This window comes from Lactuca serriola, chromosome 9, assembly GCF_051521515.1.
Source record: "Lactuca serriola cultivar US96UC23 chromosome 9, Lser_US96UC23_V15, whole genome shotgun sequence".
Lineage (NCBI taxonomy): Eukaryota > Viridiplantae > Streptophyta > Magnoliopsida > Asterales > Asteraceae > Lactuca > Lactuca serriola.
In genome coordinates, this window is record NC_136416.1 from 190,266,304 (window position 1) to 190,281,872 (window position 15,569).

At 40.7% G+C, this 15,569-nt stretch overlaps 1 protein-coding gene across 1 annotated transcript; it reads right to left on the reverse strand.

The window, feature by feature from the left end:
- Window positions 1-4,791: 4,791 nt before the first annotated feature.
- LOC145072318 (1-aminocyclopropane-1-carboxylate oxidase 3) lies at window positions 4,792-6,372 on the reverse strand. Its single transcript, XM_079018730.1, has 4 exons — window positions 6,199-6,372; window positions 5,865-6,091; window positions 5,445-5,778; window positions 4,792-5,362 (listed from the first exon to the last, which is right to left on the reverse strand). The coding sequence occupies exons 1-4, from the start codon at window positions 6,301-6,303 to the stop codon at window positions 5,072-5,074; spliced, it is 957 nt and encodes a 318-aa protein (XP_078874856.1). The 5' UTR covers window positions 6,304-6,372; the 3' UTR covers window positions 4,792-5,071.
- Window positions 6,373-15,569: the final 9,197 nt, after the last annotated feature.

Below are 15,569 nucleotides of genomic sequence, written 5' to 3' on the forward strand. Positions count from 1 at the left end.
AAATTGTATCGTAAAATTTGAACGGTAGATAGGTTGCTTATTAGCCTAATTAATTTAAACAAACGTCATATTAATTGTAAAAGATAGAGCTTGCATATAGAGAACATCCAAATCTGACTTCGTATAAGCAAGTTATGACTTTTTAAAGTTTCAGTACAACATTGTGTGTCACTGATATTGAAATGGAAATTAGACAATTATTAGCCGAAACAATCTAAACAAGAGGTGAAGGTCTCATAAATAGAATTTTGTCAATCTAAAAGCAGTCGAGAACAAAATTCGAATGGATAAGTTATGATTTTTATACGGACTTTAACAGTATATGCCTGTTAAAAATATAAATTTAAAAATAAAGTTAGAATTAGCCGACGAAGTCTAAATGTAATATGTAGTCCTCGTCGATAGCTATGTGCGGATATAAAGAATGTTGATAATAGAGCTCATATGAGAAAGATACGATTTTCTGAAGTTTTTCAAAAGGGCCCCCACACAGGTAGGCAGGTCGCGCGCTTCTAGAAGGAGGAGGCATGGACCATAGGGATTTCGACATGTGGCAATCAGCGAATAGATCAATTCCACCGTAGGGCGCAATGCGCCTTCCCATATTTCTGCCTATAAGTAACTTCCAACCCCCTCATTCATCCTCACACCAATCTCTCTCAAACCTCTCTCTAAATCCGATTTGTTTGGAGTTTTTAGGGTCTATAGGAATCTCATTTTAGCAAATTTTTGAGGAATCTAAGGGTCGGAGAAATGGAATTGCTCGATATCGAAGTCCTACCTGCACAAATCCCCGTTTTTGCTAAAAACTCTTGTAAGTTAAGGTGCACTTACTACATTTAAAGTGTATCATCTTCATTGTTATGAATGTATAGATAACATTTATCAATACTTCCAGTCAAAATATTGATTTATCTAAGTATGGCAAAGGTCTAGAATGGGAACGTTAGCTTGGTTGTTGGATTTCAGAAAAGCTATATGTTAAAATGATCATGTCTCCCAACTCTCCTGCCTAGTTGATCCTTATTTGATAGAAATCTCAGTATTCATTGGGATTAGTGAAAAATCTAGCCTTCATTACTAGATTTCCACAGGGACTAATAAGCTATAATATTTTAAGTTAATACTTTTTAGGCACGTTGCTCGCCAATTGGATTACCTAGATAGCTATTAATCATATGAGAAATTTTCCAATTAAGTTATCTCACTATATTATTTATTACAATGTATGTCCATGTATGTTAGGATAAAGAGCTAGTAGAATAGAGATGATAGTATAATCTCTATGTTCTTAAGTGTAAATGTAAACTGGTAGAATAGAAAGTATAAATGTGCTTGTACTACTAGAGTCTAAAGTACAGTCTCTATGTGCGTAATTATTGTGATATTTGAATATTCTATTAAGATTTAGTTAAGGAATGATGACGAAACGGCAAAGAGGTTGGCAACCTATAGGCACGCGTGTTAACGAAATGTAAAGTAGGCCATAAGTACACATAGACCCGCGTTGAAGAAATGTCGAGTATGTGGTAAGTACACATAGACCCGTGTTGACAAAATGGAAAGTATGTCGATACAACTGTGTTGAGGAAATGACAAGTAGGCCACAATTACAAATAGACCCTTGTTACGGTTTAAGGGTTTAGAGCCTTATGGACAGGCTATTAGTGGCTTAGTGTTCGACAGTTTTTGAGTTAGATATTTGAAAGTATGTAACTTGTTCAAGAAATCATGTATGTGCATCAGAAATTCCTTGTTAGGTTTCTGCATTTGTGGACCCCTATTTATATTTTATAGTTTCTTATAAAGAGATTGGTTACTAGTGATGGGGTACTAGTCCTGCAAAATTTTGAACCATTGAGTTCATAATAGTACCCTTTGACGATCTGATAGGTGGTTGCATGAATGAGCTGAAATAGGAGTTTAGATCAAATGATAGGTTATGATTTATTCATTGATACGCTCGTAGGAATAGTAGGTTGATGACGACGTGTGAAGAAGTGAAGTATGCTTCATAAGCCTTGTGGGTCATGATTTCTAGATTGAGGATTTTTTGAGTTGATTGGTCGGAATGTTTCAGATACTCGCTTCATCATGGGTTGGCGGTGTCATCATCAAAGCGGTTGGTTAACGTGTATGTATATCTGGAAGTTGAATAACAATCTTAGGGCATATTTTGTGAGATTTCAGACTGTCAGGTCTCTAGTTTTATGAAGTTTATCGTTTTAGTTAGATTTATTTTATGAGATTGGAATTCTCAGTATTGAGTGGTTTCACGAGGAGATTGAGAAAATAGCCAAAGGCAAGAAATGTAATTGGTGTAAGTTCGGATGGTTGGGTTGAAAGGACGACTTGTATAAAGTTTCAGGTGGTCTCGGGTACCCCATTATTGATGTGTTGAATTCAGGAGCAGTTAGAGGTGTCATAAATGATTGTATATGTGTTTTCTTCTATAATTTAGCTAAGGCGGATTTCAAGGACGAAATCCAGTTCAAGTGAGGGAGAATTGTAACATTCGTTTTCAGGATTTATCAACTAAATAGGTAAGGATTTTGAGAATAAGGTTTCAGGAAAAAAAAAAGAAAAAAAAAACTTAAGTCGCAACACTGATTAGAAGGAAAAATGTGACGCGGCTACATCAGTTAAGTAGCAATGGAGGTTAACTTAAAACCCTATATCTCAGGTCATGAACCGTATATATTGAAGCTAACATGTAGGGTTTTCTCTCATTTGTAGCCTCATTCATCTAGAAAGAAACCTTTATCCTTGTGTGTATTATTGGTGTATGTTCTTGGTGTTTTAAGCCTTATGGAGCATTTGGAAGAACTACGTGGCGAGATTATGGTTTAGAGTGTTGATTATGGAGCTTGGAGAGGTATATAGTTATTACTTTTATCTATTTTTAGTGGGTTATTCATGCTTTGAAGGCTTTGGTTGGTCTTGTGAGGAGGGTTCTTGGAGTTTGAACAATTCTAGAATCCTTGATTAAGTTTTAAGTGATTTATGGTCCTTTTGCTATAATAAAGTTAAGAGCTTGACACTCTTTTCCATCCATCCATGCTCATTCGGTCTTTTTGGACATTTAGAGTGTTAAGGTTTTAGATCATAGTTGATTGGACTTGGGAAATGGACAAAGTTGTAAATCTTATCCATGCAAAGCTCCGGAAGAATCAAATCTTAACTTTTAAGCTTTGTACATTAAGGATTAAGAGCTTAATAATTAAGTTGTTAGGACGTGAATCGTGGTGCGATTCCTTGAGAGTGGCAGCGCGGGTCGTGAAGGCTAATCATGACTCTTTTAACGTCTAGTGATCGTAGAGCGGTCTAGGAGTTGGCTGTGATGCAGGGGTCATTGACCATTAACCGTTGACTTTTTTGATCAGTTTGACTTTCGGTCAAATGAGAGGTTTTGAGATGTAGACAAATGATTAACCTATGTTTGGTTTAGGTGGTTCGTGTAGCTAATTCTTTGAGATTTCGAGTAATTAGGATTCAACTCTTTGACTCTTGGTGAGTCTTCTCATTATTTTACTTATGCCATGAATGGATCCTATGTGTGTTAGATGTTTGTGTAATACTACGATAGGATTATATGCTTAGTTAAACTAGAAGGGCTTGATTGACTACATGTATGTTTACATAATTTGTTCGGTTGATAGTAAGACCGACATAGAGTTGTGAGCCAGACAGACCCGTATGGATAATAGCAAGAACGGAATGGAATCGTGAGCTAAATAAGCCTGCAGGGATGATACGAGGAACGACACGAAGTCGTCAGCATAACAGTCCTGATGGATGACAATGAAATCCCGTAGGCCCGTTATTGATATGTATAGTTGTTATTGTGTGTATGTGATATTTTGAAGAACTAACTCACTAAATTTCATGTTTACAGTTTAAGTTTAAATGTTTCAGGTTATTCTAATAGCAAGAGGAAGGGTTCGACTTGATTTCATTACATCCATGGTCATGATTTTGAAACTTTCTACACTTTATGAGTTTACTATCTGTATTACTCTCATATGTAGTTATTTGATTTTTCAAAGTAAACAATGGTTATTTATCTATCTAGAGAACGAAATTGGGATGATTACTTTTAATTTAAAAACGTCAAATTTTAGTGACAAATATAAAATACATTGTTATAAAAGATGAATGAGTATGTATAACTGATTTACAATCGTAGAATATTATGTATTATGTCTAATTCTAAACAACTAACCTTTAAAACTTGAGAAATTAAATATCCTCCTACTTTTTGTTTCTACATATCTTCCTACCCAATGAAATGGTGACATGTGTAACATTTATTGTTCATTTAATGAGATTTAATGATATTTTAAGATACTAATATGACACATGTCATAATTTAAATTTGTAGGAAGATTGGTAGGATCAAAAGGTAGGAGAATACTTAATTTCTCTTAAAACTTTGATTCCTAACATAATTATATACAATATATTTAATATAAATATTATATTAAAACATTTATATATATATATATATATATATATATATATATATATATATATATATATATATATTATTTATATTATTGGTTCGGCTCGGTTTGTAGAGGTTTAGTTTTAGATGAAAATCATGTCATTACCGAACCATGCATATTTGGTTAATTAAAATTAAAAACCATACCATTTATTTTAGTAATGGTTCGGTTAAAATGATTTAGTTATATTGGTTAATTTGATTTTGATTTGGTTTTTCAGTTAATGTCGTCACCCTATATTTGAAATATGAAATACAACAACAATTAGGAAACAAATTAAGGCAAGTTAAGAATACAAATATGAGAGTCTGATATTAAGAAATTTGAGATCCAAGATCACAAAACGGTCAAACTATATCAAACAAACTTACCTATATTTACACACAAGTCAAAAAAAAAAAAAATAGCCAAAATGACCTTATATAAAAGTTAAGAATAAAAATTTCAAAAAATAATAAAAATAACAAAAATAAAACGGCCCTATAACCGGATCTCAATAAACGGCGGGCAGTCAACCCGATCTGAGCCCAAATTTCTATTCTTCAAAGTTCAAACCATAACATCTTCTAAGCTGTCGCAACAGGATCCAAACTCACGTTAGCTTCAACACCTTTCATAGCTTCAAACCTTGGCTCCTTCGCCTGAAACTTCAATTTTGCATACAGTTTCATGTAATCATCAAACACAAACTTCGGGTACGATTGTTCTTTCTCGGTGGCCTCCGTCAACAACGCCAGCGCCGGAAAAATCACAGCATCATTCCCGGGATTATAAAAAGACGCTATCGACATTCTTGTTCCATCTGTTTGAGCAATAACTCTATGCATCACACTCTTATACTTTCCATTAGTAATCACCTGCAATTCCATAAACAGTCATACATAATCAGTTACTCATCCACCATGAATTTAATTAGAACCAAAAATGGTTTTAAGTTACCTCAATTTGGTCACCAAGATTGATGACGATGGAGTGACGCATGGGTGGAACATCGATCCATTCACCGTCTTTTAGAAGCTGAAGACCGCTGACTTTATCGTCTTGGAAGAGTAAAATGATACCGCCGGCGTCGGTGTGTGCTCGGAGACCCTTGATCAAGTCCGGCGTCGGGCATGGAGGATAATTACTAACTTTCGTTCCAAAATTTGGACCTTTTGATCCATGAAACGCTTTCTTTAGATAACCTTTCTCTAATCCAAGATTCTCACACAACAAATCCAAAAGCTCTTCTGCTAATTTCTCTAGTTTGCCAGCAAAATCCTTCATTAGATTCCTGAATAAACGAGAATCATCCAGATAATGATTATATGTTAATATATTGGTATATACATATATATAATATATTTTTCTTTCTTTTACCTGTATTCGTCTTCAAGATCAGGGACTTCTGATATGTTTGAAGTCGGAAGATGACGTAAGAAGAAAGTGCTCTCCCAATCTATGTCGGTAACTTCTGCCTTCAGACCTTCTAATGCTTTAGCTGCCACCATATCTTTAAACCTCTGCTCCATACATTTCTTGTAATGCTCCTTCGTCATTTTCTCAACTTTGTCCAGTAATTCATGAGAAATCCCATGGTTCAACAACTAAACAACCATAAAATACATTAACTGTTAAAACTGAAGTCCCTTTTTAATCAAATCACATGATTCGAATGCATTACATAGATGTTTACCAATTAGCATAAACATACCTCAAAAAATCCCCAGTTTTCACAAGCATCCTTGATCAACTCCATTGTAGCACTTCTCTCTTCACCATTCAGTTTCTCCATGTTAATCAAGGGGAAGTTTGCCATCCTTTGTTTAAGAATCTTTACCTATGTGTTTCTATGTCTGTGAAGTTGTTTTTGATGTTGAATGCAAAGGTTAATGTTCTCGATTTATAGGAGATCGAAGGCACTAAAGACAAACTGAACATGTAGCAGGAAACTTCGTGTCACTTTTGAGGTAATAAAAGTATAAACATGACCCATCTGACCTCTAAATTTTATTTTATTTTTTACTATATTTGTGCTAATTGAAGTTTTATAGAGAAGTTTAGAATCCATGCATGTGGATATTGAAAAGTATCCATTACACCCGAAGTCAAAATGTGGTCTTTAGTATTCTTATTTTTCAAGTCTGGGTAGGAATATTATAGGACCCACATTGGCAGCTAAGATAGTAAATTAACTAATTAAGGGTGTATTAAGGACCCACTTTGCAGCTATATAGTAAATTAAGGCTGCTAGACATAATTTTTGATATGGATTGCTAGAAAAATGATAGAAGAATTGTCCTTCTTGCTGCTTGTATATATATGGTTAGGTTTGTGATGGCTATTATGTCATTTTAGTGTACCTGCCTACTGATCTTCCAGAAAGGGGAAAAGGATGCCATTGTACATACAAACAAAATAATTGTAATATTTATAGGAAGCAAGATAATAACCCTTCATATAATAAGAATGAGTGTGGTGATGATGAACAATATGAGAATGACGTTTCTTTAGTTTATGAACGTGACGGTGACTTCAGATGTTCCATGAAAAAAGTAATAAACGATCCTTTATTTTAAACATGTTATGCGATAGCAAAACTTGTGAACTTAGTTAAGGTGCAAAGGGGCTTTGGCCTATCGGTATCAAAAGTTGACGGATAGTTGCTCCTCAGCCAAAGGTTGAGAGTTTAAGTCTCGCTTGAGACCAAAGATGTAGAATAGGAGTAGTATAGTGGGTTCTTGTGTAGCCATCATAAAAAAAAGGTGTGTGTGTGTGTGTGTGTGTGTGAGAGAGAGAGAGAGAGAGAGATATGTGGTGCATATGTGACAAGAGGGTTAAGAGAGTTAGGAGGGAATAACTCTCTCCAAGAGGAGGGTGAAAATGAAGGGAATTATAATGATGAGTTTCATATATATATAAGGCTGTAAACTGTATATATGATATGAAATAGAGTATAGGTATATGCACATGAGGAGACTAACAGAGGAAAAGATATACTCTCCTATACATACACTAAGACAAGCTCAAGGGCGGGTCGAACTTGAAGCTTGGAACGTAGAAACAAAATTCTATCCTTTCCCAATGGCTTAGTGAATATGTCTGCAAGCTGATCCTCGGAAGCAACATCACATATCTTGAGTTGGCCAACTTCTACTTGTTCTCTGATGAAATGAAAATCCAAGGCAATGTGTTTAGAGTATGTACTAATTACTGGATTTTTAGTCATAAAGATTGCTCCAACATTGTCACAGATCAGGAGTGGAGGTGTTCTAATAGGTACATGAAGGTATGTTATGAGTTGCTTTAGCCACATTAATTCTGTTGTAGCGTATGCCAAAGATTTGTCTTTATCCTCTTTGATGAAATAGGCAACAACATGTTGCTTGCGAGAGGTCTAGCTTATGAGATTGGAACCATGGAAAATAGCAAATCCATATTGGGATCGGTTGTCATCAAGGTCAGAGTTCCACCCAGAATCTGAAAATGCATGAAGACCTTTTGCATTGGTTGGTGAAAAATGCAAACAGTAATGAAGTGTTCCATTTAGATAGTGCAGTATTCACTTTACTGCTTGCCAGTGATTATTTGTTGGACAATTCATAAATTGACAAACATGATTCACTGAATAGGCAATATCCAGTCTTGTAATAGTAGCTTATTGCAGAGAGCCAACAGTTTGCCGATAAAGTTTCGGATCAATATCCCGTTGGTTTATTTTCAATATGGTGACGACGAGACGATTCGAGGTTGGGTCCGGATCGGGATCGGTAGCTCGCAGTCAGGATGGGTCAACTACATTGGATGACAGGATTAGGGAGATCCTGTATAAGGAGGTTGTATCTCACTTCCAAGCTTAGTTGTCATAGATGTTTGCATCTATTAAGACTGTCATGATAGAATACTTTAATGAGCGTTATGTTGCTTTGTCTGAGACTGCTGTTGCAACCATTGCAGTTGTTGCGGCTGCAAGGGTTGGATCGAGTCGGGTTTTTCAGTATCGAGACTTCGACAATATGAAGCCCCCGACTTTTGATGGAGTGAAGGACCCAATCATAGCCATGAGGTGGTTATCTAATGTTGAGGGATGCTTTTTCACCTGTTCTTGCCCAACTGACCAGAAGGATAGGTGCGCTCTGAACCTTCTGAGGTCCGGAGAGAAGGATTGGTGGAGACTTGCTACTAGTTCATTTTTTGTTGAGCATAGAGCTTCTATGTCTTGAGAGTAGTTCTTGGAGATGTTCCTCTCTAGATATATGGCATTGGTGGAGCATGAGAGGTTAGCCCAAGAGTACTTGGATTTGAGGCAGGGGACGGAGATAACTAAGATGTTCACGAAGAGGGCCTTGTTTTTTCTTGTGTTTTCCGCTTCTGATCAGGCTCAGATGACCGGCTACTTAAGCATTCTCAAGATGGAGATCCATCATTTTGTATCCACCTAGCGCTATGGTTCCTTGTTGGATTTGCAGGAGGCCACTAGGCAGCGTGAGATTGAGATGGAACTGCAGACGAGAGAGCAAAGACCGGCCCCTGCATGGTCGCAGCCTGCACCGAAGTGGTTCAAGGCCGTTGAAGTCATATATGGGGTCGGAAGGGCTGCACTTGTGGGAAGTGTGGCAAGGTTCATGAGAGTGCTTGCCAATCATCTTCTGGGTTCCACAATTGTGGCCGGCAGAACCATATGGCGAGGGATTGCCGCCAGTAGGCCCCAGCACTCAGCTTCAGGATTTGTTATCATTGCGACTAGGTTAGTCATGTGAAGGTCAACTGTCCCTCGCTTGTTGTTAGGCCAACCAAGGCTCCAGTTTTGACTACTTTGAGGATCACTGATGGGAGTCAAGGCAGGGTGGATCCCCCGAGGGCTCGAGGTTGCACTTTCCATCTCACTGTTGAAGAGGTCAGAGCAGCTCCAAATGTTGTGACTAGTATGTTTCTATCCATTATTCTGTTGGTTTTTTTATGTTATGCTTATTTATGTGCCTCTGTTAAGTACGTTCCTAGTGAACTCATTTCCTGCTCTAGTTTTGTTTGACTCGGGTGCGAGTCGGTCCTTTGAATCTCGATCGTTCAGTAGAGAGTTTGATATGCCCATTAGGGAGTTACAGTCTCCGTTGGGAGTTTCTATCGCCCATGAACACGGGGTTTCTACATCATCAATGTATCAGGGTTGTGTTCTGGAGATCTTTGGGGTGCCTTATCCGATCGATCTGATCCCTATCCCCATGGGGGATGTGTGCATGATTGTGGGTATGGATTAACTAAGTTGGTTCGGTGCTATGATTGATTTTCAGGGCCAACGCATGGTAGTTCGAACCCAAATGTAGGAGAATTGGTTATCTATGGAGAGGACACCTGTATGGGTTCAAGGTTTTGTTCTGCAGTCAGGGCTCGACAATATATTCAGCATGGGTGTGCGGGCTACTTGGCTTATGTGGTAGATACACGTGTTGGGACTGCCCCGGCATCGGACCGAAGTCCGAAAACATATAAACTGCATCGGGCTTACCCTGGCATACTCTAAATGTACCCTGATCTAAGGCGTCGCCTAACTTGGGCCCCGCCCCTGGTCTAGTACTAAAGTAGTGGAACCCCGTCCATATTCCTACTAGTAGTAAGATACGGGCCCCCGCCCACACTCACATACTTCCTATCAAGTGCCTCGCCCCCACTCTGCTAACATCGAGATATGGAGCCCCATCCATACTCAGCTAGTGATGAGATACGGGACCTCGCCCACACTCACCTCCCTACCAGGCACATACAAGTATCATGTAGACAACAAGTATAATCTAATATACATCATAAGAATCTTCCTCGGGATTACCCCGGCATCGGACCCCCGGTCTGGAGACATACTATTATCTATCATACTTCGGGCATACCCCGACATCGGACCCTTGGTCCGGAACCTATGGTACTGACACATGCAAGAATCTCAAAGACCTCTACCATCCTAACATTCCTCGGGCCTCGCCCGGCATCAGGTCGTAACCCGGAACGTATAACAATAATTTCCTAAGGCTAACCCTCGGGTCTTCCTTCTATACAGAAACATAAACATAAACATAATGGGTCGGCATTGTGGCCGTAGACCCATGCACACAGTGAGGAGACTCACCTCACACTACTAAAGACTAGTTGAACCCTTCTGACTGCTAACCGACGACTTCTGAGCCGCCGACCCTTCGGCTTCCCGAACTATCAATAACCAAAATAACATTTAGACCACAATACTCTCAAAAGTCAACCCATGTAAAACTTGGTCAAAGTCAACGCTCCGAGTTGACCCAACTCGGCGAGTTGACCCACTAACTCGTCGAATCCCACAATCCACACAAAACTCTGGACTTCGATCCTCGTCGTCGATTTCTGTGTGAACTCGTCAAGTGCACCTTCAACACATTACGACCCTCCTTCATCTAACTCGCCGAGTTCCTCTTTGAACTCGCCGATTCCACCTTCATAAATTAAGGAGATTACCTTAGACTCGCCGAGTTCCTCCTTGAACTCGTCGAGTACGATGATCTTCATGTCCGCTATGGACCCAGACTGGTTGAGTCCCTTACCAACTCAACTCATACCCTTTAAAGAAGGGTTTTGGGGCAAGAAAATGGCCTGACTCGCCGAGTCCCTTCATGTACCAATCTATTCAGACGATTTCAGACAAGCACAAGGCATCCAGGACCCAAATCTAACCTCCTAGGGTCGGAATAACCCGCAAAGTCACTACCTTTACATCCATGCATGGCCTTTTTTGCTCAAAAGGCCATAACAACCTCTTAAACTTTGCATTGGACATCCTAATGGCATAAAGCTTGCACCTTTATGCCTTAGCCACACCTAGGGGCTCCAGATCTGAATGGATCTAAGCTTGGGACGTCCTTGTCCCCATAGATCTAGCTTTTGAACCAAAACTCAAACCAAAGGGACATGAGGAGATCTAAGAGGTTGATGAGCAAGGTCAGGACTTGATTACCAGAATGTGATGAGATTGAGAAGCTACTTCTGGATCTCTCCTTCTTCAAGCTTCCAAGTAGACCACACACACTCCAAAAAATGGCTCACAATCATAAGAAAGACACTAGGGTTTCGTGGGTGAGGGTTTGGGGTCTGGGGGCTGAAGATGAGGCTGAGGGGATGAGAATATGAGGCTTAAATAGGGTACTAAGTCCCCAAATTAGGGTTTCCCAACCTAGACCAAGCTCGCCGAGTCAGTCCCCCGACTCGCCAAGTCAGCCACTTAATCTACAACACGGAACTCGCTCCTACTCGTCGAGTTCTTCCTTGGACTCGACGAGTTGACTCCTTGACTCAGGGTTTTCCTAACCTTTCATGGTCTACTAGATTAGGGGTGTTATAACTCATCCCACTTAAACTAGACTTTGTCCTCGAAGTCCGCTCGGCCAACTATCCTGCAATCTTCTCACAGCATTTCTGCCCCGTGAATACATTTCTTACTGAGTCTGATCCTCGAGGGATCACTTCGATTGACCTTCTGCCCGGTCATTCAGCCAAAACTAAACCTTGAAGATAAAAACCTCGAGAGCACTCTAATCACCAGCAATCCTGAGAACATGGCTCTTATCCTATTATCCAGCCGACAATCCCTCCAGTACTCCCTGAGTACTTTCACTTGGCATCCAAGGGGATCAACCCTTTACTCTGCGCTGCTACGGCCTTCCCAAGGCAACGGTACACAGTCAAATCCTTTTCCTATCTTTGTGAAGGACATACTCTTCGTTGTATCTGCATTTTCATCCACTCCCAGTGCTGGTCGCTACACTGATACCCACTGAATGCTTCCTCCTACTATATCTCAATGATGAAAACCCAACCCAGCGAATGGATCAGATAATCCTTCGAGTAAAAGATTCATCCCTGTAACGGTTAAACTCATACGAGAGCTATGAAACAGGGTCAAACCCTTCCCATTGAGATTATTCAACCCTACTATGAGTGGCATAGCACCTCTCGGTCAACTAGCTACTCTACCAGGAATTCTCTTATCACTATCCCCAACCGAAGTTCCTGCTATCTCCTATTCGCTTTTCGGACGAACCGAGACCACCCTGGTCCCAACTAATCTGCCATAATCTGGGTTACCGGACTCCCACCGGTTACTGCACCCAAGCTCAATCGCTCAGTCGCTCTCAGCGACTTCCGAACAAAACTTCGGCTAACTATAACTGCTCTATATACCTTACCACTTTGGATCCATAATTCTTGGGATCCTCAATCCCCTATCTTGACTCTAAGGTCTCTACCAGGTCCCACCTGCGCTACTAAAATCTCATGGGCCTCACCCATGGGTCTCACGCAAACTATAGCTTAGAGCGGTCTCTCCCTCAAGTCTCACTTGTCTTGCTATTATCGCAAGGGCCTCGCCCAGGGGTCCCACCCAAACCTTACTACTGAGCGACCCTGCCCCCGGTCTCACCTATATAGGGCTACGCGGGTCCTAAATCATCATGAATCCTCAACGAACTATCCTTTCTCGATCTCTATCATGTTGACTAGGAGATATGGGCCTCGCCCACACTCCGCTAACTAGGAGATACGTGCCCTCACCCACACTCCTCTATATAGGAGATACGGGCCCTCGCCCACTCTCCTCTAACTGGCTACTAACAATTTTTGTGGCTATCCTGAAGTCTTACCACACTCCCCATGTTGTCTCTACACCGACTACTAATCTAAAAGCATCCCATGTCGGACATTCACTCAATCTGCATCTTGACTCACTCGAGTACTGCTGGCGATCCTCCAACCTAGTTTTCCAAACCAGCCATCAACTAACATGAATACTACGGTCATCCCATAGCCTCACTACACTTCCCGCACTATCTACCTACTAGTGAATGCTACGGCTATCCCGTAGTCTTACACCCTGGCTAAACTCACGTCCTGCCGAGAAAATCTTCAACCCGGTTTCCCAAACCAATCATCTATTAATCGCAATTACACGAACTCAATAATGGGAAGTTTCCCAAACTCCCAACTCCCGCGTTTCTCAATCTGAACATCCACTCGGACTAATATCCTGCTCAACAAAGTTGCGAACTCATCCCCGCTTCGCACTTACTTCAATTCCTGACTATATGGGGGTTCCTCCCCCACTTCGATTCAACTAGTTCCTTACAGCTCACTTTCTGGAAAGGATTCCCAATCCTTCTTACCACTCCATGGTTGATCTACTAAAAACTAATGCTTACCACTGCTAGTGCTCCAAAACTAACCAATACCGCGACGCTACCGCCCCAGAGAACTAGAGAAATACTTCCCGAGTCCCAAATCACACTTGTTACAGTGACTGCATCCTGAGAATCTTCTCTAAAGAGAAACATCTTCAAACTACTACTCCAACATCCATGGTATGCAGATGGCATATAACTCAATCACTAACTGGCCACAAAATTCTGAAATAACCTTTCCTATATCGATGCAGTACCATAACAATAAAAGCATAAACAAAAACTGAGTTTGGAATACATACCAACGATCTATTGCGGCTCCATCTTAACTTCCTACGGGACCATGGGCACTGAATCCCGAACTCTCTCCACCTCCAAAATAGGACAACGGGACTTGAAATGACCTAGCTGGTGACAATGAAAACATATATGATCCTTCTTACAATCCCGGTGTACATGTCCTCTTTATCCACACTTGAAACACCTAAACTTGTGACAAGCAAACCCATGGGTTCCCCCACACTTGCCACACACCTCCATGCCTCCCTAACCCGAATCTGCCAAGTTGGGTTCTCCGCCCTCTTCTGATCGTCCTGAGGTAAGTGCTCGCTTCCTTTTTCCGAGCTGCCTATCCAAACCAATCTCCTGCTCCTAAGTTACCCCGACTACCCCATCAATCATCTGAACAGTTGTTGTCTGATCTTGAAACCTGGCAGTTACCCTATCAATAACACGCCCAATAATGTCGGGTAACTCCTCTTGCACAGCCCGCAAAACCTCCACCTCAATCCAATCATGCAGTGAACTCTCCTGAAGACCGGGTGCTAACCCACCTCCGATCCCTGACGACAAGCGCTAATAACTAGATCCTTCCCCCCAAGGGATCCTAGATATCCATAAACATCAGGCCCTAGAGGAGCCCCTAACTTCCCCGTAGCAATCTCGGCCCGGAAGGCCTCTAGGCGGCTATCAAAAGCTCCAAAATTCCCTCCTTAACTGTACTGGAGATCAAAGGAGTCTGATCTAGAATACTACGTGTAATCTCAGCTGATACAAACTCTCTCATCTGCTCCTCAAGCTGACTGGCTCCCGAACCCGAGCCTGATCCCTCACCGGCGCCCGAACCGCCCACTGGTCTATCTCGTAGCTTCACCATGATGCAAACATATCATAACAACCATCTGAATACTCAATACTATCAAGGGATCCCAAACACACTACCAGTTCTCTAGTTTCATCTCAGCCCTTCTTGGTTCGAGTACGGATCCTCTGCTTTCAGTAGCACGGACCATACAACCTTCCATATATATCCGTACTTTCCTCAATAATTGCCTCGACTCCACCAAGTCCCTTCTACTAACACTGTTCCCAACGCTAATCTCATCCTAGGCTTGCCCTAGGGTATCCTCTAACTTACTCCGTCTTTACCTGCTAAAGGACTTCCCAGTAATGTCAACTAACTACCTCATGAATATAGCCACATGTAACAGAGATCAGATAATCTTTCAAGTAAAAGACTCATCCCTAGAACGGTTAGACTTATACGACAGCTGGGTAATACTGTCAAATCTATCACTCTGAGATTATCTAGCTTGTGCCACATGTGACTTAGCATATTCACTTAATAGCTAACTCACATTACTAAGAGTCCCACAAGCACAAAGCAAGCAGCATTCAGACAATGGGAAATAAACTAACCACATAATCCAATCAAACTGTTATATCCTCTACTCAGGATTTTGTACTAGCATGCAATTCATAAAGCTCATACACATATAACAGGCACATAAGGCATCCTCCTAGATCCTTAGCCCTAATCTAACATGTTGATCACATAATCATATCATAACATAAACTTGTATGGGTAATTTGGGAGAACTTACTTGAGCTCGGC